The 27837-nt window shown below is 44.1% G+C and overlaps 1 protein-coding gene across 1 annotated transcript; it reads left to right on the top strand.

Moving 5' to 3' along the window:
- The first annotated feature begins 246 nt into the window (after positions 1–246).
- LOC142772261 (uncharacterized) lies at positions 247–27243 on the top strand. The gene is made up of 5 exons (XM_075874458.1): positions 247–414; positions 1863–1956; positions 16804–17006; positions 22496–22703; positions 25339–27243. The coding sequence occupies exons 1-5, from the start codon at positions 262–264 to the stop codon at positions 25650–25652; spliced, it is 972 nt and encodes a 323-aa protein (XP_075730573.1). The 5' UTR covers positions 247–261; the 3' UTR covers positions 25653–27243.
- Positions 27244–27837: the final 594 nt, after the last annotated feature.

Raw genomic sequence — 27837 nt, 5'->3', positions numbered from 1 at the left:
CGCAATTAAAAAAACGAAGACGAACGCGCCCGACGAAACCGTCGGAAACGTGCAAACAACCAATAAATGGAGTGCCTCGATGCGCGCGCCCCCGCTTAGAGTGGTGTCAGCTTTTGCAAGGGCAGATGCCGCCGCCTCGGCTTCGGCGCCAGCGCGACCGCCATTTTGGCGCCTCCGGCCGGTAGTTCGTGCTTGGCGTGTGAGGTGTTGTTGGGCAGTGTTCATTCCCTTACAGTTTTATGCACCCATCTCCGCATCACCATGCCCGGCTGCTGCGTGCCGCAGTGTTCGAATCACTCGAGAAACGGATGGAAGTTGTACCGGTTTCCAAGAGACCCAAAAAGAAGGCTTCTTTGGACCGTTAAAATCAAACGAGACAAGTGGCAACCGACTGATACGTCGCACGTATGCAGTGTAAGTAAACATTTTTTTTTAGTGCGTCGTATTCTGACTGGTCAGCATTATTTAGGGCGCCGTTGTTTTTTATTTAGGTGCGCAATGTAAACGCAGGACAGCCAAACGTCGTGCAGGGTACTGTGCGGCGTGCTCGTGTTAAAAGATCACGCTTTAAGAAAATGCGTCAAGTACGGGGGCTTCGGAAGCCCCCGTGTCGATAACATTTCATGCTGGTTCAAGGGCCTCGAGTGTGCTACTACATTCATAGGAATTGCGACTAGTTTCAGTGCCCTTGCACGGGAAAGTGTTGCCTTGGCAGCAGCGTTGTGAAATCCTTCCCACCCCCTACCCGAGGCTGTTAATTTCGTGCACTGCGCTTCGCAGCTATTTTGCTCGCTAGACCGGCTGCCGCTGTCGTGACCGTCCGCCTCGCAGCCCGAAGACAGACTTCGTGAAATTGCCGTACTCGCTCGCCAACTCGCCCCGACAGCGTACGCGTCGACCGGGTGCTGGCGGAGTTGAGCTGAACGAAAAGTAGGCAAGAGATGGGGACGCAGGAGGTGTAGTTAAACAGATGAGAATTTAGAAAGTGGAGGAGGGAGAAAATTATATGCAAGGGCAGAAAACGGGGAGTGAGTTCAGGCCGCGTGCCGGCGAGCGAGTACGGAAATCTGACGGCGCCTGACTGCTGCCGAACTTCAAGAGTACGGCACGTAGAGTTCACGTAATTCACATAAGAGGAAATTGGACGTGAAATGCGCGCATATGGCCTCGCAGGGAATTAACATAAGCTCGGGTGCGTGGTAGGGGGATTTCACAACGCTTACGAGGCCTGCCCATGTTTATTCGTGCACGCGTTGGCACTGATCGGTCGAAATTTGAACGCCTCTTGTGAAATCAAGCCGTTTGAACATAAACATGCTGTTCCTGCGAAAAACTCGTAATATTACGAGGCCGGACTTCTGCCCGTCTTGTGTGTATCGTCGTATGTATACTTGGGAATCAGGAACATTTCAGTGACGAACAAAACATGCGCTGTTACGGAGTGTTGTCATTTTTACCTGACAAATAAATTCGATTGCATTGGGAACTTGGAGGCTTGGGTACAAAGCTTTCGATAGGACGAAATCTGTAACGCTCGCTATAAAATCAGACCTGGTCCTTTGTCGGCACAATAGACTAATATTTTATTCACATGAATTCAGGAATCCTTACAGATCTTCAGTGCGAAAATTGAAAGGGTTATTATAACAGCAGGCTGGGTCTATGATCGCGCTCACTGAAGTGGCTTACGTGAAAGCGCGCGTGAGCTCAATTAGTTTCCTTCTTTTTGTGCTTCAAAGTTGCTGCTAGTTCCTGCTGCGAATCATACTGAATGCATACATGAAATCTTGTTTATTGACAGTGACAGACATTCGTTTTTCTTCTGCCAGTGTGTTAATTTTTAATTCTGGTTTTATTTGCAGGCTCACTTTGAAGAGAACAACTATGAGCAACATCGTGCGGATGGCTGGAAGAAGTTGAAACCGAATGCCGCCCCAACTTTGTTCACATTCAAACGTAAGATTGAACTTTTTTCTTGCATTACATAAAGCAGCACCAGTTGCAAGTACTCTATGTACCTGGGATTTCTACGAAGCTAACACCAAATAGGTCCTCATATGCTGCGTCCACATTAGTGCATAAATTCTGGAAATGCAGTCACGGACAAAGCTAGGAAATGCGAACACAAAAATGTGAACCAGACCACGCAAAATCGAAAAATACTGCTAATATTAGACGGTCAAATAATGGCACGCTATTAGTGCGTTTGGAAAGCTACATTTCCCAACTTTGTTTTTGTGATTACGTTGCATCACTTTGACTTGCATGTAAAAAAAAATTGCGATACTTGAGTGTTGTGGTTTATATTTCTTGTTTGCATTTTTGGTCATGACTGTATATACGTCTGGATTTCAGTGTTTACAGGCATGACCCACTGCACAACAGTTTTCCGCTACTTAGCACACGGTCGTGTACTGCTAGGATGTCAGGTGCAGTGGCTATGTTATTTACAAAGGGGGAAAACGGAAACCATTATGTATACGAGATCCACGATGCACGAGCCCCCACTACAGTGCGCCTCATTACCTGTGTTGCGTTGGCGTGTTAAGCTTGAAAAAAAAAACTGCACTCTTTCCTGTCTCTCTTGTTTTTTTTCTTCAAGTTTGTGCAGCAATTCAATTTTTCAAGTATGAACCAACTAGTCTGCAAAAAAGTATTGCGTGTTAAGCCCTACAATCAAATAATCAATAAACTGCATAGGGAGCGAATGTCAGTTGAGCCCTCCACAACGGCGCACACGTGTAGCTCTGGCATATGAAGCTCCAATTTGAATTAGAGCCATTTATTGTGGGGAGAAATTTTGAGCACAATTTAATTATGGTATTTTAAGACCTTCCCCTATCCCTTGTGGAAAGGGCGGGGGAAGGACAAGTGTCTTCCTCACGTCAATAACTAAGCCGGTATCTGCTGCATGTGTTACATTTGTAAAATTAACAAGCTAGACATGAACTGGCATTGCTTGAATATGTTCATGAATACATACATTTCTGCTTGCAGCACTGCCTAAGGAACGAAAGCCACCAAAAGAAAGAACTGTGCCTGCACCCTCCAGCAACGAGACCAACAAATCTCCTCCTGGTCTGCGTCAATATCCAGCTGCAGTTAAAACTACCCTAGAGACCCCACAAAACCACGCCGTTCCTGAATCTACACGGCAAGAAACATCGTGTTATGGGCACGACACCATGGAAGTTGACGACGCCGTTGTTGAACTGTCAGCGAACACTAGTGATGCAGATTCAAGAGAAGTTAATGCAGCGGCTGGTGAGACATCAAATTTTACTGCAGAATCAGCAGAACTGAAGAAGAAGCTTGCTGACCTTACAAGAAAGTACTCTGAACTTCAGCAACATCATGACACAGCCAAGAACACCATTAGTGGTCTCAAGAAAAAAGTGCAAAACTCGAGACTGAGGCAACAAATATTTCGCAAAATATGAAATTTCTCAACGACGATCAAGTACGCGCTCTCTCAAGGAGCAGCAGCTTGGGGAACTCTTGGTCTCCGCACACTGTCAAGCAAGGCCTTCAAATTAAGTTTGCTTGTGGAACAACCGGATATGAAACTTTGAGAAAAATGGGATATCCTCTCCCATCCAAAAGAACGCTCGCACGGAGGATTCAAAATTTGAAGTTTCTCCCAGGCGTTCTTCACGAAGTGATAGACGTTATGAAATGCAAAGCCGAGACCATGGAGGATGTAGAAAAGGACTGCGTCCTTTTTTTGGATGAAATGGAGATAGTGCCGGGGTTTGAGCTAGATCGGGCTGAAGACGCACTTCTGGTACCTGGTGGACCTGCTATCCCAGGGGAAGGAAGCCTGCGTCGAGAAGGAAGCTCAAGAAATCGATGATTCAGAGATTTTGTTCATCGAAGGATTGTCGTCCACAGAATGCAGTATTCTCTTTTACCTAGGAGGATTTATTTTGAAGGGAATTTTGACATCTGTGAAGTGCGCAAAATGCAAAGATGCTCTCCTTGGAACTGCCAACGACGAGCATGCTTCGCTGACAGCACGGAAAGAGTACGTTTCAGATGGAGGCAACCTCATCTACCCCAGCAAGGGAGTTATGAAAGCCTTGATAGACTATGAGGAGCATTTTGCTGCCATAAACTCTTGGTGCACGGACAAAGTAGTCACGATGAAGTCGCCGCTTCGTTCACTCACCGCATACCTAAACAAGGTGCACCGCCGCAGCTTGTGTGTATGCGCGGAGCACGAGGACAGTATATACCGACTGCTCACAGAGAGGTACGCAAGAATAAGGCTGCGCATTCACCTTCGGCAGGTTCCAGTCGGGAGTTGCAATGGACATGCAAGCAAAACATGTGCCGGCGTCAACCTCTCATGAGAAATGGACACGCCAAGATAAGCTGTATGCTTAAAAGGTTTCGGCTCACGTGGGCACGCTTTTGACTCTTGCATTTTTTATTTTTAAACATTTCATTTCGTACTGCATTTGGTTTGTCTTGTATCTGACTTTGATTTTCACTAGTGGGACAACGCAGCATTAAGGCGCACAAATAAATGGCCTGTTCACTGAAATCGTGGGTGTCGTTTCATAAAGGTACACTGGTAAAGCATGTTACTCTCGGGTATGCTGCCTGCACAGTGCATGAAATGGTGAGGCAGGGGAAGGTGGTACCGAATGTCAGATAGTGCGTGTGTGTGTGTTATATATACACACACACGCAAGTATATAAAGTACAGCGATTCCTGCCTTTGCTATTCGGCTGATTCACAAAGACCCAAATATTGCATTACTTTCAGCAAGCGTAGTAATAAAAGTTCATGCGCCCCTCCGTCTTAACGACGACAACGGTTTAACGCGAATCTTTCTGGTGTGGGAGTTCGTGGCTCATTTCATTCAGTCTATGTCAGCCCCTGGCGCATTGTACAAGCACAGGCCACCAGTTTGTATGACGTGCGTTGTTCCATTTAACAATTAGGCAACAACAGCACTAAGAGGTGTCCAAGTTGCACCAAAAAAAAAAGCTCGCCAACGAGTACTTCTTTCCTACCATACGCGAGCACTGCAAGCGGTAATGCGCTTCGCATGCTGCCCCACTACGGCAGGAGCCGTAATGGCGGCCGTCGTAGCAGACGACGCGGCTGTCCTCACCCTCAGCGGAGCGCGCGGGTACAGTGCCTAGAATATTTGAAGTGTGATTACCGCCAAGCGGCGCGTATGGCAACCCTTGAGGCAGCTTGGCGATGTATCCGCTAGGTGGCGCGCTCTCCCGCTTACACGTCAGGCCGCCACGAGAAGCACATGTGTGCATGCTGGACTGCGTGCGTTGTGCGTGCCTTTCGTGTTGTTTTCTTCATTTAAATGATGCCTTGAGAAGCAGTGATGAGCCGACGACAGAGTCACTGTTTTGTACCCGGTTGCAAGAGCGGGTACAAGTCGTGCAAAGAAAAAGTCTCGTTGTTCGGCGTGCCCAAAGAAGCGGACGTATTTCAACAGTGGCAGCGCAACATTCCAAGAGCAGATAAGACGCTTGAGTCCAACGCAGCTGTCTGAGAGCTTTATTTCGACAAAAAGTTTGTATCACGACACTTTGAACATATTATTGACGGGAAAAGTGTACGCCTTGAGAGAACGCGACCGGTCCTTCTGCCTGGCGCCGTACCCACGATCTTTCCCAATGTGCCTGCCTCAATGGCATCTTTCCAATGGAAACGATCTTTCCCAATGGCAACGAAGTGTCGGGAATGTTTTGACCTGCTCTTAACATCCGCTAAAGACGCAGTTGAAGGTCTTTCTTCGTTTACGGATTTCTGCGACCAAGGAGGTCTTCTGTACCCTTCCGTCGAGTTCTTTGCATTTATTGAAGCTTTGGAAGATGTTTTTACGATGTGGTTCAGCTGGAACAATCTTCAGCGAGACAGCATGACTGAAGTTTTGCAGATCATGAAGAATGTTCCCCGCGTTGGGTGTCACACACATCAAGACGAGCTGACAAACAACGTGATCAAGTTTTTTCTTCTGACCAGGCTTCATTTTTTTACTAAGTCCCTCAACAGAGAACGAGCTTCAGCGAGCGAAAGAAGGAAGCACTTGAAACTTAGAAGAACGACTTGAATGCCAGAGACTCTTGTTGGACCTTTAGTGTGCTTGCTCTTGTCCTTTTTTTTACAGTGTGTAATATGTTTGTTCCAAGGGGCGTAGCCAGAAATGTTATCGGGGGGGGGGCACCCTTTTTATCTGAAGTGTGGGCCGGGCTGGCCAATGTGTTCGAGTGTCATTTTGGGCTTTGTATGCTATGGCGAAAAATTCACTGATTGATATGTGGGGTTTAACGTCCGAAAACCACCATATGATTATGAGAGACGCCGTAGTGAAGGGCTCCGGAAATTTCGACCACCTGGGGTTCTTTAACGTGCACCCAAATCTGAAAAATTCACTGATGATCGATACTGCCTAATGCGAATTTTGAGCGCAGCTTCGTGTTTTGAAATGCCACTTCTGTTTGAAGTTTTGGCTTTCCGCAATCTATCAACTAAGCCATAAATCATAATTTTTGTGAAGAAAGACGGCACTCACCACGCCATTATTCTTCCTTCAGCGGATGAGCGAGGTATCCGCTACACATCTGTGAAGTGTTCTGTACCCTTTGTTGAAGGTGCATGTGGCCGAGGACGATGAAGAATTATGGCTGAGCACATTGAGTTGGGTGGGAAGCATTATACCACACACTCGTTGCGCAGTTAGCATTGTGTGATCACTGGTTGTTATCTAATGCGACTCCTTGCTCTACACCATGCCTGTATAGAGTCTTTTTCGTGAACGCGTTTCAGGCTTTCGTCTTTTCCTTTTTCTCTGTTTAGCTCTCAAGACTGATTTTTTTTCATCCGATTGTTTTATTGTGAATATATTTTTCTTTTGTGTTTGTTATAAGTCAAAACGGCCAATAAAGAAAACAAAACCCAGCGTGGCTCTGTAGTAGTATACTGGACTGCCACGCAGAGGGCCTGGGTTCAAATCTCATTCCAGCCTCGGTATTATTTTCTCCTTTTCATCTATTTTTTTTTTCATGTCCATCGGTTACATCGCCAACGGCGACGCCGCTCAACGCAGGAACGGGCTCCAAAAAATTTCGGATGGTGAGGGGGTTCACGGGCCCGGAGTGCCACACGCTGGCTACGCCCCTGGTTTGTTCTAAATTGAAAAAAAAAAAACAGTTCAGACTGCAATTTCGCAATTCATTTGATGTTTCATTGCCTCTCATTTGTGGAGTAAAATATTTTTGCAGCAGAGGCTTGCGTTTAGCGCACAAAAGAAGAACAACCGAATAAACACTTCAAGCAAAAAAAAAAAAGCATGCAAACGAAGGTGCAGCTATAACAAGAGCACATTTTAATCACCCATTCTCGAACGCCGCGTGCTCGGCGAGCACCGTCACCTTCGATTTCCGCACTACAATCCATGGATCTTTGGATGAACCAGAAGCTTGATAGCGTCTGCGATTAAAATTTGGACTGAAATTGTTGCCGTGTGCACAAGTTATAGAAACCGCGATTAAAAAATAAAAGCGCGAGATCCAAAAGCGATCTGTTTCAACAAGTCACGGCAAAAAAAAAAAAAAAAACATTGCTTCCCGACATTCTTAATTCACACTGGCCCAACAATCATAGCTGGCAAATGGAGATGCAATTACATGTGCACGTAGCAGAATGAAGACAGTGGAATTTAAACGCACGGTGCTAAGTAACGGCCGATTAGCTGCGCGACAAGCGGACGACTACACAGCGAGCGGACGTGTAAGCGGGTGTCAGCGCCCCCTAGAGTTCTCTTTTCGATGCATCGCGGAGCGGCCTCAGAGCCGGCGGCGCGGTCTGCACACTTCCCCTATTCTAGACACTGTAGCGTGGGCATCAAGGCACCCTACCAATAAACGATTGCGCGCGCCCCCACACGGCTCCTCCTCGGAGGCTTCAGTGCGCTCCGTAGGCGCCGCTCGCCGCTCATCACAGTTTCCCACGGAGGAAGGAAAAGGTTTCCTATTCCAGCCACTGTAACGGAGGTACCTATCCTTCCTTTGTGCTTAGCTGGTAGCGCCAAACTGGTAGGCACGGAGGAAGGAAACCTTTCCTTCCTCCGTGCTGGTAGGTGTTCTGTGGCAGCGCCCGTCGCCGTGATGATAGTGTCGGCGCGAGCGCTACCGCGCGGAGCTTGTTTAAAACTGAAGGCAGGCCAACTCCGCTGGGAGCGCGAGCCATTCCTCGGGCATCTTTCTAGAAGGGGCGTTGCTCAGGCTAACACCTCCTTGGCGTCATGAAACATTTTCGGTGATTTAGAGTATGAGAAATAGTTATCCTGATTATTTTATTATCGAACAGTCTCCGTAACGGTATACTGTATGAATTTTGCGGATAGAAAATCGGCAATTGCGAACCTAACAGGAGAAAAAAAAAAGGCAAAGCCTAAAAGCCTGGAACTGTATTTTTGTAACGTGGAGTTGAGCTTGAGCGCCGTGAGCTCCATTCTCACATGTCCATTTCAATAGCAAGGTTTAGGGCATAGAGTTTCATAAAACTCTATGGTATAGGGTGTCCAAAGCCCATGCCTGACCCCCTTCCCACCCACCTCCAATTATTTCTATGTAGGTATAGTGCTGGAATAAACCAAACGATAGACTTACTTTCTGAGCCTCCACAAAAAGCCGGGAACCCACTGACAATGGGGAAGAACCCGGCAGTTTTGCTAGAGTAGTTTTGCTTTGTGGAACGCAAATGGAGAACGCGGATCAGTTAATTCCTTTGGGGGACGGCGCCCTAGCTGTTCCGGGATTAGCCACTATCTAATAGGCCCTTCTAATTCCTGTGGTAATGCTTACAAGATACCAAAACTATTCCGGGTGACTCATAGAGGATATGAGGCCGAACTCGCAAAATTAATTGATGAGAGAAAAAAAAATGTGGGGCTGCGCATCATTGTATATGCTGACGCGCATATGGGAAGCAAAGCGCCGTGTTCCCGTTTCAGTCGTAGAAGCTTGTCCAATCGTTTTTCGGGCATGAGCGACTGCGAACGCGACGCTCTTCTTCGGACTCAAGGTCTTTCGACGCATTCTTCAATTTTTTCTCGGTTCTACAATTGCATTGTTCTGTGTTCGCGACGTATACAATCAATGCCTCGACCTTCGTTTTTGTTTCGTTTTGTTTTTCTGCAGCATGAAAGCTGTAAATACCTTAGAAGTGTGGCAGCGTGGTCTAGTTGGTATGACATGACGATACAGCGCGAGAACAGAACGACGACAAAGAGACAAGAAGGACATCTTGTCTCTTTGTCGTCGTTCTGTTTTCGCGCTATACCTGTCATCAGGCCTGTAAATACCGTTTCAATCGCACTCTCTGGTCAGCCGGGTAGGCATAATAGCATAACATCGGGAGCACGCTTAGACGCCATCGGTTAGTCGAGGGTTCGAGTCGTTCACTTACGCATGTTTTTAAACACTATCGTTAATGCCGGTGCACGCGTTTTTCTATCTAGAGTGAAACATGCGTTGCTGACGAAAGCGAAAAACGTATAAATTCATGCGTACTCGTTTGAATGTTAAGATAGCGGGGCACGGGTAAAGTTTATCGCTACGTCCTGCAGGAATTCATAAAATCCTCCACGAGTCTTTTTATTTATTTTTTCTGATATTACACACATGATTGGAACAGAGTATACTGTGTAACGAAGACCAGCGATAACGATATGATACGGTAACATTTAATATCCACTTTAGCAGAAATCAACAAGTGGTAGCAGATTCATATCTCCCGCCTAGGCAAAACTGCGCATGCGCAGAGTAGCAGTTTTGTCACAGAACACCTAGTTTTGTTTACTCGCAGCTGCCGTTGAAATGGCGCGTGATGGCGCTTTGTTGTTTCCGTGGTTGTTTCGCATCTTTTCGTTATGCAGCACATTCAGTTCAGATGTGTTTCACGCTTAATGTTTACCGACTCATATAAAAAAAAAATTGTAATGTTATTAGCAGCGGTAAGAGGCCGTGAAAGTCGGCGAGTTTGGTAGTTTTTACGCCATCCGTTTGAAAGGCGATATGGTTGTGTTGAAAATGTTTTCACGCCTTGCTCGCCGTCTTCGCCGTTGTTGTTATGCGAAGTTCACGACGCACACCGTCAGCGGCGAATGCAGCCTTCGGTCGTTGTTTTCCGTTCAAGCTGTGCTGGAAAGGTCAGAGTGGTGCTTCGTCGGCAGCGTAAACACTGCACGGATGTGCGCGCACGGCCGTCGAAGACAAACCGTGCGCGCAAGCTGGTTCGAACTTTGACGAGATGCAACGAGATTTTGAACCGTACACTGGATTGTGCAGGAAATGCTCACTGTGTTCGGGATACTGCGGTCAATGCTATTCGTCTATGACTCGGTGAAGTTTCGGTGTAGTCGTGAAGCTGATAGAAACGTTTTGCGCAGTGTCGCCAGCCTTCGTTCGCATGCGTTAAACACGGCATATATAAGTACACTGCGTAAAAGCCTCGTGCTCTGCGAATGCCGAGGTTCCTCGAATTTCGTTTTATCGAGCAAATCAAACGTCGAGCGTGCGTACAGATTGTGACGTGCCAGTACGCGGATGGCTTAATTGGGCGCGCCCGGATAAATTTTTGCACAGGAAGGTGCGCCCGGCTGTTGCATACTGGCGCAGTTTCTGTCCCTTCTTTCTACCCAAAAGCAATCTTAAGAAGCGGCGTAAAAAAAAAGGACATCAATGCCCTTAATTACTTTCTTTTCTTCGCCCGTTAGTGAAAGAGACGCTTGAGCAAAGAATGTGTCAGGTCACACAGAACAAGGCTTGTCCGTGAGGCTGCTTCAGAATGTGAAGTAACACTGGGCGATTCTCATATTTCCGTGCCACACACATGTCGAAGAAGCACCGATTTAGAAGTTCCTCCCCACATTCAGAGTCTTTTGCATACTTCAAACGTACTGCTACTTTCATTGCCTGCAAAGCTTTGTGAAAAGCAGATGCACCTGACATTTCCACACCTTTTTGTATGGAAGAGCCATGAAATTGCTTCAGTTGTGAAGTTCATAGCAACCAACTCCCACAATGTATGACTATTTGTAACAATTAACAGTTGTAGCTCATGTTTTTCAGCTGTTTTGCTTCCCCTACTAAGTATGAAAAAGCTGCAAGACAGAGAATAACTGGCATTATGGTATCTCGGAAAAAATGGCACGTGCTATAAAGGCTGCTCACTAGATATAGACAACATTCAGCTAAGTTGGCTGGTGCGGAAAATGCAGCATAATCTTGTAACAAAAGTTGTATCGATCTTTCCCTGCTTCTTGAAATTCGACATGTAGACACTTTCGCTGGCTAGGCATAGGACACAACATTCAGCGTTCTGTCTAGGGGCCCCTTGACAGTGCGTCCAATGTAAATGTAGGGTTTTGTTGGTGTATGTGTGTGTGTGTTCTGCCTGTCATGTTTGACTGTGGTATACACGGATAGCAGTAAAAGGAAAAGCTGCACAAAACTTGCATTGAGGTTACAGGTTCTAGCTTGTTCATTAATTCAGGTGTGATGCATAAATACCCTAATTATATCTGGTATTCATTATAAGCAGATTTGTGTTGCACATTCTTGCTGACAAAATTAATTCTGCTCTGGCCTGCAAGGCGGGTTATGAAAAAAAGGCGGGTTATACATTATGAAAGAGTAAGCGTTAACCTTTGAGCTGTTCTATGCTGTAGGACAGATTCCAGTGCTTCTGTTTATGCTAAATTGGATAGAAGGTTCTTACTTTTATTTTGTTATATTTTGTAAATATATTTGATTGCTGTATTGATGTTTAACTGTAGTTATGCTAGTAAAGGGGCTTGGGAAGGGGATAATGAAAGTGGTCACAGTGATAGCAGAATACAGGTGAAAAAGAAAAATGTGTATATTAGCCTGACAAGTGCCACTACAGGCCAGTTCGGTAGGATTTGGCCTTAAAGAGACACTGAAGAGAAACAATGACTTTATTTAGATTGATAAAGGGCACTCTAAGAACTCTAATACCACACATTTTACTGTGATAAGTTCATTATTAGCAGAGGAAATCAAGGTTGTAGTCTCAATTTTATAATTCACGCCGAAATCTCCACGCATGTTGTAGCAAATCGCAAAATGTTTTTTTCGTATTTTCGCTAAATTGGCTTTATGAAATTTTTCTAAACCATGTATGCTAGGTCTATGACACCCACAAATGACAATGTCATCATCATCATCATCAGCCTGACTACGTCCACTGCAGGACAAAGGCCTCTCCCATGTTCCGCCAGTTAACCCGGTCCTGTGCTTGCTGCTTCCAATTTATACCCGCAAACTTCTTAATCTCATCTGCCCACCTAACCTTCTGTCTCCCCCTAACCCGCTTCCCTTCTCTGGGAATCCAGTCAGTTACCCTTAATGACCAGCGGTTATCCTGTCTACGCGCTACATGCCCTGCCCATGTCCATTTCTTCTTCTTGATTTCAGCTATGATATCCTTAACCCCCGTTTGTTCCCTAATCCACTCTGCTCTCTTCTTGTCTCTTAAGGTTACACCTACCATTTTTCTTTCCATTGCTCGCTGCGTCGTCCTCAATTTAAGCTGAACCCTCTTTGTAAGTCTCCAGGTTTCTGCTCCGTAGCTAAGTACCGGCAAGATACAGCTGTTATATACCTTCCTCTTGAGGGATAGTGGCAATCTACCTGTCATAATTTGAGAGTGCTTGCCGAATGTGCTCCACCCCATTCTTATTCTTCTAGTTACTTCAATCTCGTGGTTCGGCTCTGCGGTTATTACCTGCCCTAAGTAGACATAGTCTTTTACAACTTCAAGTGCACTATTACCTATCTCGAAGCGCTGCTCTTTGCCGAGGTTGTTGTACATTACTTTCGTTTTCTGCAGATTCATTTTAAGACCCACTTTTCTGCTCTCCTTGTCTAACTCCGTAATCATGAGTTGCAATTCGTCCCCCGAGTTACTCAGCAATGCAATGTCATCGGCGAAGCGCAGGTTACTAAGGTATTCTCCATTGACTCTTATCCCTAACTGTTCCCATTCTAGGCTTCTAAAAATGACAATGTACGTCATTTTTATCGAGTAGAAGCTATGCAGGACCCAGTAGACACCTTCAAAATTTACTGTGTCATGGTGTTTGTTGCCGGAATTTCATGGTGTCATCTCCATCCACAATTTTGTGTGGATTTCTCGATTACCAAGCATCGTGTCGCCGTAAGAGTGGTGCTTTTGGGATTGTGTGATTGTACTTTAGTAATATGAAAAAATGGTTTTGCTGTTTAGTGTCCCTTTAAAGGGTTGCTAACATGAAAATTTTTCAGTAACTGCTTCTTTTTTTACTTAAAGTGAAAGGTCAAGTTTTTAAGAGCCAGGAAAATGTTCTGGTAAGCAGCATTGCATGCAGAAAAAGTAATTCCGGTGTGTTCTCAAAAGCTAGTTCCGGTTCCTACTGTACCCTGACATCACAACCTAATACACGCAAGATATTCTGACATTTCCCTGGCTGCTTCACGCATGGTTCAGTTGGTGACACACAAGCGGCCATTTTGAATTTTTTTAGTGCTTGACATCAAAACTTCACAACTAGCCGTACTGTCACGGGAAGTCACCAGAATTGGCACTGTTGCGTGGCGTCGCGCTAGTGTTGATGTCAGTAAGTGCACCACGTGAAAATGAACTTTAATGTCAAGATGACACATCAGCATTTAATGATGGGCTTTATATCTTGTGCAGAGCTGTCTCTATATAATAATAATAATTTTTATTTGCACAACAATGTGAACCCTCCTGTAACTTGCAAGGCCAAACAAAAAGAAATGCCCTCACACGATTGTATCCGCTAACCCGTCACTGGGCTAGCAGTAGATTTGTATGGCGTAGTAGGCTAACCTCGAAAAATTCGTGTCAGTACCCATTTAATTGGGGAGTTGCTGAACATTCTGGCTTCCAGCTGCTGGGAGAGGGAGGGGTGCCACTATACCACAAAGGTGAATAGAGAGGTGATTGAGTGTATGTGCTGTTCTGGGAAGCACTGTCCATCACTCCTGCATGGTTTCATGTAAGCTCTCCACTTCCAAACTTATGGAAACCCTGAGGTAACGAAACATGCAGAAGAGCTGTACAGTATTTGCTTTCATATTGCATGTGTTGATCAAGTTGCTTGTGCACCTATCAGTGCTAGCGCTTGTTAGCGGCCAGGTGCAAGAAGTAAAATGGTGCTGTTGAACTTTGTGCTCAGTGTTCAGTAAAATCTCAGTAAATAGAAGCCTCTTAAACAGAACTGGTAAAATACAACTGCCAATAATATAGTTCATTTCATATTTGCATTCTACAAACTTGCTCATCTCTCAGTAAACCGAGCTCCTGTTAAATGAAACACAGTTTTCAGGTTCTTTCGGGTTCTGTTTATTGAGAGTCTGCTTGAGTTTCCTCCCTGAATTGACTTGTCTCTCATGCAGGTACCACAAGATGGTTGCACGTTTCTTATCAACCAATAAACGACTCACCGGCAAGACCAGGGGAATAAGCTTTCTTCTCGCTGTCAACAGTGAAAGTGAACTGTACCTTGTTACACCAGTGCATGTCAATGTGTGTCGTATTTTCGTCTACAGCAGGAGGTCTTTTAGAAGGCGTTAAAATTCACAACCGCGTTCATGTCAGCAAGATACTGTTTTGAGGTGCATCTTGTGAACTGCACATGTCAGTGTGAGATACTTTAGTGCCATCTTTGCTCCATGGCAATTGTCTAAAATTTGCAGCAGATAGAACACCACAAACACGTGACGTGTGCTGCTGCTCTTTGAAGGGCTAGCGACATCACGTTTCTGGTGACAAGCATCATAGATAATTAGCGACACAGACCTCCTTGCCAGTCATTAGTAGCTATGACGTCAGACTTTCCAGAGTGAAATTGGTAATCTTTCATGCATAACTAGAGCAAAGCAACTTCTAATGTGAATGCCAAGGTATTTGTGATGAGACAGAGACTGGAGAGGGTTGTCATTGAGCAAGTAAGTTAGCACCATGCCTGATCATACGTGTGTATGTTTGCATTTATTAATATTAAGAACAGTGTACTATGTATCGCACCATGTATCGTGCATCGCATGTATTGCACCAGTCGTTTATAGCATAAAGGTTCAACTTGCGAGCAGATATGCCCTAAAAGTTATTTCGTAGCAAATAATGCAGTAGTAGGCATGGATATATATTGACATACAGAGATAACGTTAAAAACTCTAAATATGCTTATTTTCAGTTCTGCTAATACATCACATTGTAACATGATCAAAACAGGAAAGGCGGTACGAATTCAATACTGTACACTTCCTGATCTAGCAATGGGTGCTAGTTTTTGCTCGGAAGGACAGGCAGGAATCGCTCTGTGAATAGGATGACTGCTCTGCTCAAACTTAAAAATAACGTGAAATTTGAAAGTGCAATAGTAAGCACGACTGGCATTGAATTTTGATAGGTTTTTCATTCGATGAGTGCTTACTAAACACTGCCCCTGCCACTATTATGTGGCTACAGTATGTTTGTCTTAAGTTCAACGCTTGTAGAGAGGACAGCTGACAGGTTCTACTCGAGCAGTTCTGTGTTTCATTCATCTGTACCTGTGATAAAGCAGTATTGAGGTTACTTCTAAGGCATTTGCCAAATCTCCCAATTTCACCTCGCGACTGCTCAATTCTGCATGATGCCTTCGTTGTATGGACGTGACCTTGAACTCCTGTGCAACAGCCGTAATCCCATCATGAAGCGACATTTATGTAGCGAAAGGGAAATGCCGTATAATGCAGCACATTCACATTGGAATGGCTGATATGCAGCAAGTCCTAGGTAGGTAACCGAAGTTCTACTTAAATCTGTCACTTTTCTTGTAGGCCGAACATAGTGTACTTGTGGTGAGAATATAGATATAAAGTAGTTCATGAAGTAAGTGTGCAATATGCATTCCATAATGAGCTCGTTAAGAAGTGCAATGTCATGCAGCGATGCATATTAAACGTGAAAAAGAGGGCCGCCGTTACAAGACAGTGTACATTTTGTTCTTTTATGCCATTTAATCGTTGAGCACTAGAATGCATTAAGTGGCAATGATTCTCGGCTGCTTTAAAAATGCTGTGATGCTGGGGAAAAAAATGAATTTCTTCATATTGCTGTGCCTTGGCTACTTCATGTGATGCTTGTAGCTGAACGAATTGGTTAAGCATGCCGATACTTTTATTGACAGTCTGCGTACTGTGTGTGTTTCACCTCTGAAAACTTCAGTTCCAACGAGAAACTCTGGTAGCATCTTTGCAGCTGCCCTTAATGTAGTGTGTTAATCGCTAAACACATTAAATCGACCTCACCTAAGCAGATAATTTGGGTGTCATACTTCATACTTACGCTTAGAGTGCTTACAATGCATCACTGCTGTTCTTTCTCAAGTGGAGACTGCATCACAGGTTTTAAGCGTTATACACTTTTTCATGCCTATATGCAAGAATCCCTTACTCCCATTCTTTATGTTTCACTTAGCAGGGTGAGACATCTACGAATCTTTAGTATGCGACATAGTGATGGTCATGTCTAATCTGAGCGATATGTTAGGGTGTTCTTTATATGCTTGCGCAAGTGTACATATGTGATTCAATTTGCGAGTAAAGCTCAGTTGAGAGTTAGTGCTCTGTCCTCTTGTGTCGGTCCGCTCGGTCATTTCTTCTTTGCCGTAATGTGCTATACCAGTTCAAGTCTTTCTTTCCCTAGTTTTTCTCTCACTTGCCGAGAACATTTCTCTATCTATGATGCAGGCCCGGTCGCCGTGGGTCGCCGCCCTGGTCGGCCACCTCTTTCGAGCTCGTACGAAGGGAGGCGCCTGTTGCGATGCTCAGTGTGCCAGTATGCCACACCTTACCCCCAGTGCATGGAGCACCACCAGAGAAAGCACACTGGAGAGCGCCCGTACAAGTGTGACCACTGTGGCAAGGGCTTCACGCTCAAGTGGAACATGATCGTGCATCAACGCATCCACACCAGCGGGAGAGCTTTCCAGTGCCACCTCTGCTCTGCAAATTTTTCGCGACAGAACGGCCTTACGCGCCACTTGAAAAACCACTGAGACGGGAAGCTTTCGCCTGATGTTGCTCATGTGTGCTGCTGCAGAAGGTTACAGGGAAACACATTGGATGTACTGGTGATTCTGTGGTATGGAGGGGCTAAGCTCAAGACTAGCTTTTTCATGCCCCAGTGAAATGTGTCACTAAGGCGTTGGCAAAATAAGGAAGAAAACACACATGTCACCTGAAGGATGACGTGGTGGACTAGAAGATTTTTAGTGTTTCTAACTATTTTCAAAAAAAGTTGATCTAACCATATTTGTACATTTTACCAGGTGTATGATGTGCGGAAATGCAATGCCATATGCTAATCCAGATGTTTGTGTATATCCCAAAGTTGTGTGTGCTGTTGCTGGAGTGTATGAGGAGAAACAATGGACGTGCTAGTGGTTCTGTGGTATCAGTGTGGCTGGAAGGGCTAACGTTGGGACTAGATTTTTTCTGCTCAACGAGGCATGACTTGTCTTGTGGAGTTGTAAAGTTGTATCGAGTGAAGTGTTTTGTGAAGTACTTATTTGCTGAAGTTCAGGATTGACTTAGCTCAGAACTTTGGGAAGAAATCTCCTTATATTTTGCTTCAAAAAGAAATGCTTATCCTCAACTTGCACAATTTTGTGTGTGCTGCTGACTTAGTGATTTTTGATGTGCCACAGAAAGCTGATTGCTCTTCGTCTGATATATTTCACATAGCAACAAGCTCTGTTATTGTATGGTTGAAGAGTCTGTTCATCATCATCATCAACCTGACGACGTCCACTGCAGGACAAAGGCCTCTCCCATGTTCCGCCAGTTAACCCGGTCCTGTGCTTGCTGCTGCCAATTTATACCCGCAAACTTCTTAATCTCATCTTCCCACCTAACCTTCTGTCTCCCGCTAACCTGCTTCCCTTCTCTTTGTTACCCTTAATGACCAGCGGTTATCCTGTCTACGCGCTACATGCCCGGCCCATGTCCATTTCTTCTTCTTTATTTCAACTATGATATCCTTAAACCCCGTTTGTCCCCTAATCCACTCTGCTCTCTTCTTGTCTCTTAAGGTTACACCTACCATTTTTCTTTCCATTGCTCGCTGCGTTGTCCTCAATTTAAGCTGAACTTTCTTTGTAAGTCTCCAGGTTTCTGCTCCGTAGCTAAGTACCGGCAGGATACAGCTGTTATATACCTTCCTCTTGAGGGATGGTTGCAATCTACGTGTCATAATTTGAGAGTGCTTGCCGAATGTGCTCCACCCCATTCTTATTCTTCTAGTTATTTCAATCTCGTGGTTCGGCTCTGCGGTTATTACCTGCCCTAAGTAGACATACTCTTTTACAACTTGAAGTGCACTATTACTTATCTCGAAGCGCTGCTCTTTCCCGAGGTTGTTGTACATTACTTTCGTTTTCTGCAGATTAATTTTAAGACCCACCTTTCTGCTCTCCTTGTCTAACTCCGTAATCATGAGTTGCAATTCGTCCCCCGAGTCTGTTCATATACTGCTTAAAGCAGTGACATTCTGTGTTCTTGAGTGTTTTGCAAAATGCTTTGATGTCCACTGTCATGCTTTTTTCTTTTCCATCATGAGAATGCACCTTGGTGCCACCTTTACTAGGGCATGTTAGCACTCCTGTTGTTGATGCACCAATTACCATTATCCATGCCACACGCCCCCTATCTATGTCAGCATTGAAGTGATCCTTCCTAAGTGTAGTATGGCATCATGGTTGAGCAGCCTGCCTAAAATAAGAAATACTGCATGAAAATACTGGTTGAGCAGCCTTGCCTAAAAGAAGAAAGATTGCATGAAAAGAGTAAGGCCAAAAGTCACAAGCATATTCTAACCACGTCTTTATGCTGTTTTATGCGCCTGCCATTGGCTCAATAAACTCAACTAACATTACATCTCAGTACCAGCCTACTGACTGTGATCGAACCAATTTGTCACTGGGCTCTGTGTGACGCTATCATTAGGTCATCAACAACAGTAAGCAGTAACATAAGATGCAACGTCAACATTAAATGATAAATGGTTCATAAAGCATGTAAGGTTGGCAGTGTTGGAGCAAGACTTTTGGTTTTATAAGCATTTTAATACCTGAACAGAAATTCTTTTCTGCATACTACTTAATATTCACCTTCATTTACTGTTTAATAATGCCATGTGGTTCTTTCAAAGGAACCTAGTCGCTAAGATAAAGTTAAATTGTACATTAAAACTTGGAGCATGTGTGTTTGGTTCACGTGGCATGAATGTACAGGTGTATGTGTGTGCTGAGAATCTCGGAAGGAAAAGTAATGGAGAAAACAAACTTTACTAATGAAAACTTGCCTTTGTCTCATTGTTAATTAACCATTATCAGTGGTGTTCACTTACTAAAAACTAATTTGTGCTTTGATGTTTGCGATATGCACCGAGAACAGAGGAATTTTATTTTTTGCCATCTGCGCTTACGTTATATACAAAGGTATAAGAGTGTGCTACTGTTGGTGTTTGGTGTACACAGCTATGCCTTGTTTCATTAAAAGCACCTTTTCCCTTTTGACGAAATACCTTCTAGTACTCATTGTAGGCTTGTATGCGTTGCATGCTGAGGCTTTGCCATTTGTGCACTGTGAAAATTGTGAATAACATTTGACGGTTTTGCAAGGTGTTCACATGTTCACGTGTGTCTATTAAACATTGTTGATGGGATTGTGTAAAGAGAGCTGTCTCCGAGTTTGTGTGCATTATTGATCTGCTGTGCTTTGCCTTGTGCTGATCTCTCTTGTGAACAAAGCATTAGCAGGTTAAAGCACAGGGAAATGCTCACATTCTTAACATTCACTGACTGAAGAAATGACATCATTTGAGTAGCTTTAATCATGTGACACACTAGTACTCCATTTCTCAATCTGGTATTGATAACTATAGTATTGTTCTGACAGATGTGGCTGATATCAGCCATGAAAATTACCTATGCCAGTCTTTCGAAGTATATCATGCCGACCAGTAAGAACTAGTATGAAGGGAAAGGATTTGCGTTGCAGATTGCTTGCTATTCCCATTATAAAATTAACTCGTCCAAGAGTACTTGCTTTCACACTGGAGCTGTACGGCCAGAATCGGTAAGGGAAGCTATTGATTACTGGTGTTCAGTATTACCCATGCGTCCTGTATTTGACCTCCATCTACGTTGCAGAGCAGGTATTCATTTTGTGGATCATCGTGTAACAGGGGTAGCTGTAAGAAACGAGTACACTTCGTTACATTCACGTTCAAGTGCCTTAGGGTACCATTAACCTAACACTCTAATTGACTTGCAGATGTGTTTTTAATTTGCATAACTATTGATATCTTTGGCTTCAATGAGAATCGGAGGAGGAAATAATTACAGCACCTTTTTCAGTAGCATGCAGAAGTGTGATGGTAATCGGATCGGTTATCTTAGAACTGACACCATCAGTGGGAATAAGCGGAGCACATTTCGCCTTGACATTCGCAAGTAAAGTAGCTTTTGGATGCATCGCTGTTCTTTCTTTCATGGACACCCTGTCGCAGCTTTTAAGCAGCACGTAGTTTCTCATGTCTCTGTGAAAGTTTTTCACAATCCCATTTGTTACGTTTCACTGTGTAGCATGACACATCGCCCCAGTATAAAGTAGCAAACACCTTATAGCCAGTCTTCCTGTCCTTCTATTTAGGTTTACCTTTTGCTTACAATGTTCCACTCTCTGTTGTGCAGACTTGGCCATTGAGTGTCGCAGCCCTGACCAATCATATCACGAGGGAAGGCGCCTGTACCGGTGTCGTATGTGTGCATATAGCACACCGCACGCCTGTAGCATGAAGTACCACCAAAGAATGCACGCAGGAGTGCGCCCGTATAAATGCAACTACTGCGGCAAGGACTTCATACAGAAGTGCCACCTGGTCCCGCACCTGCGCATCCACACTGGCGAGAAACCCTACCAGTGCCAGTTTTGCCCCATGAATTTCGCGCAGCATAACAACCTTACACGCCACTTGAAAACTCACCGAGGCAGAAAGCTCTTGTCTGGTGGTGTCTGTGTGTCAACTTTAACGGAAGCAGCTGAGAAGATGTGTTTCATGTAGTCCTGTAATTGGAAGTGTGTCATTAGAAAGGCTAACGTTGAGACCGTATAGCTGCACATGCCATTGTCAAATGTGACACTGTGCTGCTTAACAATAGAAAAGATGTGTGCGACACTGGGACAAGTGAAAACAAGGCTACTATATTGATACCTATGTCCATTTGGCTAAATGTGTGCTATGTGCAAGCAAATGTACAATCTGAGCCACATTTTTGGCACATCCGGAAGTAGTATTGACTATGTTATTGGTGAACTACTATTTGCCTTGGTAAAGTGCTTTCAGAACCCGCCACTTCGTGTTTTGTCTCAACAGCCGTTGCATATCATGTTTTATTTGTGCCTTCCCTATCTGCATGACTAAGTTTGTGGTTTCGTTGGAGACAGAACTAATGCCCTTCACTTTTCTCTGATCTGTTTCTGGAGCAGCTAGCTGCGTATTGATTTGCTATTGAAGGGTCGACGTATATTCTTCAGGTATCTTCGATTTTTATGAGAGAGTGTGTAGCTCACAGGATGTGTTAGCATAAAATTCTCTGCTTCATTCTGTTCCTTAGTAATAACATGCCTTGGTGACAAATTTTATAGGCTGCTTTTGGAACATGTATTAAAGCTCGGAGGATGAATTTCACAACGTCTTGGTGCAGTTCAACTGTTGCTATTGTCCACGCCACACACAGCCAACCTCTATGTCGCTATTGAAGCATAGCTTTATTTTGCTGAATTTGTTATGGGCAGCCTTCTTTCACACCCTTAGCCTTTAGATTGCATATGCAGCTATATGTTGTTTGGAGTACTAAAAGCATAAAGCCTTATGCGACTCGCATGCTCTCGTTAAGACGTGACAGCATGCAACATAATTTTAAAAAAGGCTTATGGAAAGCTCGTTTAAAATTTCATTGAGACAACACAGAGTCTTCAGCACTGGGCAGAGGGAGAGATGGGACTGCTAAGTGCACCATAGATGTGAAAGTCAAATTGCACATGTGGGCATGGCCATAATGAGAGTTGTGGGCTCTGTAGCAACGGGATTGTGTAGTTGAAGTGTTTGTCTCATCTTCTTGTCTAATGCTTCTAAATTGGGATTTCTGCTGGTGTTTCAAGAACTGCTATATGCTGAAATATTTCATTGGAGGTGTACTCCTCAGCTATGTGTGAGTTCGGCTTTTTTTTTTTTTTTCTAAAGCATTTGTTGCTGGATGCTTTGGTGACTTTATCAGTACAACCGACATAATTCCTAAATTTTTTGGATTCGTGCATTTACTGATGTTTTCCCCAGTATGAAATACTGTTTAGCATTTTGAACTCGATTCGGTAGAGGAAGTGGTTCAAAATGCGAGAAAATTTACTTGTATCTTGTGGTGCTAAGCACATTACTTTGCCTGTCTCATGGTTATCTTTTTACGATTTGTTGTTGTACACTTGTGTTGCAAGCTTAGTGCCAGTGGCGCCACTTCTGGATTGCGGATTTCGTGAAATAGTTGTTGCCTTAGTGCCGCCCTGGTCTGCAATTCCTTATTTTGATGGTGGGAAATGTTCCTTTAGTTATGTTAGTTTCCACGTGTTGCCTGCTTGTGTTTTCTAATGCGACGATGTGTTTCAAGCCCTTCAAACCTTATTATATCAAAGATCACCTGTATCTATATGTGTGTACAGTTGGCCAAGAAAACATTTGGACCAGGCAAGTGCAAGCTCTCAAAAAGCACATACATCATGCTTGGGCTTGTGTGTTCCATGTCATTCTACAACTGACTGTACAAAGAAGCCCTATTATCTTTTATTTCACTGCACGCATAGAGTTTTATATAATAATACCTGAAGAGTAATCTGGCGCTAGTGTCTACACGGGCTCCTTTAGCGGCACTTGTACCCCCATGGGAATTAAGGAAAGTACAGGCTTCGGATCTGCTTTGGATTGATCACATTCTTGAGATTCGCCACGCTTGTTTGCTAAACATAAAACATAGTGCTATAAAGTTATATCTGATTGAAACTTCCTTCATTTTCTCGCACACAAACTTTATTGGAGAAAGTTTTTGTGACTAGGCGGTAGAAGAGAAACGTGGGCATATTTAACTACCAGGGTATGTATTGCTCTGCCATTGCGTTCCACATTTGGCATCACAATGTAATGAATTATTTGTTACAACACTTCAAAACAATGCTTGTTTTGCCCTTGAAAGTACACATTATCTATTTATGGAAAGAACAGTACAGTACTAAGTGAGAAACACTTATGGTTTTGTCTGCTGCTGTGCCAGGTGCATCTGTCCAAGTGGTCTGTTTCCAACGCACCTCTCGTTTTGTTGTGAAGTCGAGTCAGAGGAATGTGACGGTGTATCTGTTTAACTTCGCTGCCAATTTACAGTAAGTTTGAACGAGTTTTGGCAAGGCACGCTTAAAAAAACGTGAATTTTATGCAATTTTCTGCATTGGCATAAGACACTACATCTTTGTGCAGCGGTGAGTGGACGACACTTTGCTTTGAGTGTCAAATACAACCTGTAAAGCTCTAATGTCGTAGCAAGAGACCTAGCGGTCTTCAGCCTCTTTGAATGACAAAGGCACTGCTTCAGTGCTTTGCACCGCGCCCCACCCACGCCACACGAAGAACGAAACTGAAACTGTAGAAAAATATCCGTAGACAGTCCGCTAGGTAACGCAATCTAATCCGAAGCCTGTACTTCCCACAGTTCCCATGGGGGTACACGATCGCAGTGCTAGATTCCTCTCTAGGTACTGTTGTATGAAACTCTACGACTACACGCATTAATATTTACGGCTTCTTTGCTTATCAAGTGAATGTGTGGCCGACCAAGTATTTTTTGCTGGTTTGCTTCAAGAGTCTTCATTTCAGGAACTGAGTGAATTTTGGAACATGGAACTGCAATTGTTGCATTGGTATGCATAACAGAGTTAGTATGAACAGCAAGTTATAATAGCACACCCATTTTTTAAAAATGGCAGATGTTTCTCAACATTGCAGTGTTTCATGCGTCATCTGTGCCAGAGTATTGGCATACGACCACATTTTTCAATCCTCGAGGAATTTCGTTGTGGAGAAGTACTCACTCCACCACCTAACCTGACCAGTGTCCAACCCTTTGAGATGCTTTGTACACATTTGTGTTCACAACTTATTCTCTCTAGTTTTGTTGAATAGTAACCAAGAGAAAACAAGGTTATTGAGGCATGAATGAATTTAACTTCCTGCACATTTAGTGTGTCTTCAGTTACCTTATTTCATAGAGTACTATTGCATATGGTCACATTGCTAAAATCACTGCCATGTTCATTCGACATGCTGCTTTCAATGAGCCATATCGAAAGTAAAATTTTTCATTGGTCGAAATGAACATAACGGAAAACAAAAGTGCACTATAATTATACCCAAAGATCTGACTCTAATTATGCGAAAACAAAGTGAACGTTTTAAGGGGAAATAAATATAATTGCAATATAGTTAAAGTTACTAAATAAATGTATTATGATAAATATTATATAAATCATTGTATTATGTCATTATTTTTGTTGCCGTTGTATATTGAGGGTATTGAAATGAGGTTGTTAAACTTTCATGCATTTACAGACAGTCGTTAACCTTTTGCACTTCGTAACCTTTACCCACCCTCTGCCTGTTTTGGTCCGAAACTAAAAAAGAATGGAAGTGGTGTAAAAAGAGCTTACTTACTACCTTGAAGATGGCACATAATGCTTTGAGCAAACATACACATGAATCAACTGCGAAAGAACTTGTTGAGCTGTGCCCAACCGAGCACCTCTGTGGCCATGTTTTGAATTGTTTGGAGGGGCCCCAGCAACAGACCTCAAAGTATCTATAAGTCACGTCTGAAAGGGCTAACCAGTGCCTCACGCTTAAAACTCGGGACTAATGGTCAGCGAGCCAGCAACATTCTTCAGTAGCTAGCACATATTTGCAGTGCGCAACCCCCAAAAAATGACCGAGTAAGGTACTACAAAGAAATCAGAAGAAAGTTAAAGTGTGTCACATTAAACTTGTAAACCGCACACTTAACTGCAAAACTGAAATGTCTATGAGAAGGATGCAGGAAGAAGGTATAAGCTTGTATATACTAGCTACTGTCACCCATTTTTTTCATATTCCTGTTTGCTGAAGTTTCGCCACTTTCCACTGCACAGATTCTCTCACCGTGCATCGCCGTCGTGGCCGACCGTCATTTGCAAGCATTCACGGCAGAGAACGTCTCTGGAAATGCCCCGTGTGCGACTACGCCACACCTTATGCCTATGCCATAAAGAACCACCAAAGAACACACACGGGCGAGCGCCCGTACAAGTGTGACCAATGTGACAAGGCCTTCAGGCACAAGCACCACCTCGTCGAGCATGTCCGTGCCCACACCGGCGAGAAACCCTTCCAGTGCCCGATTTGTCCTATGAAGTTTGTGCGGAACGGCAGCCTCAAGGTCCATTTGCATACTCACGGGAAGTAGGAAACTCTTGACAGGTGGTGTTGCAAGTAAACTGCGGCAAAACTGTTACTGCTAGGTCTGCTCTTGTCTTTAGAGCTTTCAGAAGTGAAATCTTTATTTTACTCTTCACAAAGTGTCGAGTGGACACATAGGTGAAAGCCACGTGCTGAGGCTTGAGAAAAAACTCCATGGCACCCACATAACAGTGTGGCAAGATAACAGCATAGTTTTGGCAGTGCACAGAAACATTGAAACCCATTCTTGATTTTGCAAATTTACAGAGTAAAAATGCATATCGCAGGGATCAGCACAAACTGAGAACTATATATATACACAGCAGAGAGCAGTCTTACTGCGTTTTTTCAACATTTCTCACCAAAATATTGTGATTCAACATAAGCAATAACAAAATGTTCAAAACAGGAAGAAGCACCATACCTTGATGCAGTAGTGCTAAAACACTGACTTATTTTCCTTATTTCTCCCGGTGACATGTCATTTTTTGAAAGTGTGTTGAGGTAACGGAGGTTATAGGTGTTTGATTGCATCCGATACGTAGTACGACCAAACAGTGTAGACCAAGCTGACCCTGCATTGGAGGATTGGTGCCAGGTAGCCCGATCTCGATGCTTGTCATGCAAAATAAAGGTCTGAGAGACACGTGATGTGTGCTATTCTATGCAGCCAAGTATGGGAAGAAGCAAGAGGCTAGTGTGCTTGGAGTATGGTAGTGAAGTGTACTACTGAACCATTAAAATAAATTAGTGATAGGACGGGCATGACACCTGGACAAGTGCAAACAGGATGCCTTGTCTCCTGATGCGTGTAATGTGTGTAGAAACTTATATGCCTGCAATTCGCTTAGTGTGTATCGTGTAATTGAGATAGCATGTTCTTGTACCGATGTTGTTTATACAGATCCCAAGGTTGCACATAATAAAGTGCTCTGCAAAGTACTGATTTGCTGACATTTATGATCGCCACATTACATCCCTCTGAGAACGAGTCAATTCATCTTTGTTTTTTGTTTCAGAGGCTAATGCACATTGTTCTTGAGTCGTACCTTCTCGGTGTAAATAACTGGCTTTCTTTTAGGGGCGAAGCTCCTTACGGCACGGGTCTGTCCATCCCTTGTACGTATGTATGTATGTACGTAGCCACCCACTGGTGACACATGCCCGTGCTGGTATGTGCCACAGGGTTTGCGAGATTGGAGATGGCGGTACTTGGAGTGTTCACTAGATGAATGCACAGACAGACAGACAAACTAGCAGACGGATGGATGCACGCACAAACGGATGGACAGATGGATGAACGGACTCGTGGACAGATGCATGGATTGACTTGTGGATGGTCACACGGACGGATGGAAGCACGGACAGGCTGACGGACGCTTCGCCCCACTCGTCATCATTCACTCTGTGGATATGCTGTGATTTTTTTTTTCTGGGGCTGAGGCTTAGTGTTCTCTGATTCATTTGCTGTCACTATCAGCTTAAAAGTTTCCTTTAAGAGAGACTGCTCACATTGTTATTCACTTACCTTACTTCTGCACAAATGCCTTGCTTGTAATATTTTGTATTTATGTACATTAAACAACACATACCACAGACATGAGGTCTATGCAGAGTGTATAAAATACAACATCAGGCCACAAAAAGTAAAACAATGCAACTTTAAACGTGCAATCATAAAACTACAACTCGCAACATTAAATCAGAGCGTGGTTAAATGCACAAGACTTTGATATAGACAAATTCCACTGGACTTATGTCACGAAAATGCGGTGGCGCTGTCTTGGTAGGCGAAAGACGCTCTGCCTACCGCAGTTTCTTCAAGGTTTTTAATTGTGCATGTGGTGTTCTCAGTCGAGCAACGAGAAAAAAAAAAAATGGTATGCCGGCGAGCTGCGTCGCGGTTGGATGTGAGTCGCATCTCGCTACTTGGTTTTGTTGGTTGGCGCACATCACTTGCCTAAGCGCTTGTGGCTTTCACAACGCTTATGGCGTCTCACAACGTTGTTTTGTTGGCACACATCGCAGCCCTTGGCGCTTATGGCGGAAGCTACGTGCGGACGTCATTATAATTTTACCCACAATGTCGACATCGGCGTACCTGTGTTTACAAACATGGAATGGGTCTACATTGACTGCTGCACAGAAAGCCTGGGTTCGATTCCAGCTCGAATCATGGGCATTCCGCGTGG

Source organism: Rhipicephalus microplus, chromosome 9, assembly GCF_043290135.1.
Source record: "Rhipicephalus microplus isolate Deutch F79 chromosome 9, USDA_Rmic, whole genome shotgun sequence".
Classification (NCBI taxonomy): Eukaryota; Metazoa; Arthropoda; class Arachnida; order Ixodida; family Ixodidae; genus Rhipicephalus; species Rhipicephalus microplus.
Note: the sequence above shows the minus strand (reverse complement) of the source record. Positions and strands in the feature narration are given on the sequence as shown.

Excerpts from the sequence above, each read along its gene's own strand:
- LOC142772261 (XM_075874458.1), top strand. The coding sequence starts at position 262 with ATGCCCGGCTGCTGCGTGCCGCAGTGTTCGAATCACTCGAGAAACGGA. Across the intron at positions 415-1,862 it reads ATACGTCGCACGTATGCAGT|GCTCACTTTGAAGAGAACAA; the intron begins GTAAGTAAACAT and ends TTTTATTTGCAG. Across the intron at positions 22,704-25,338 it reads TGCAATTCCTTATTTTGATG|ATTCTCTCACCGTGCATCGC; the intron begins GTGGGAAATGTT and ends TCCACTGCACAG.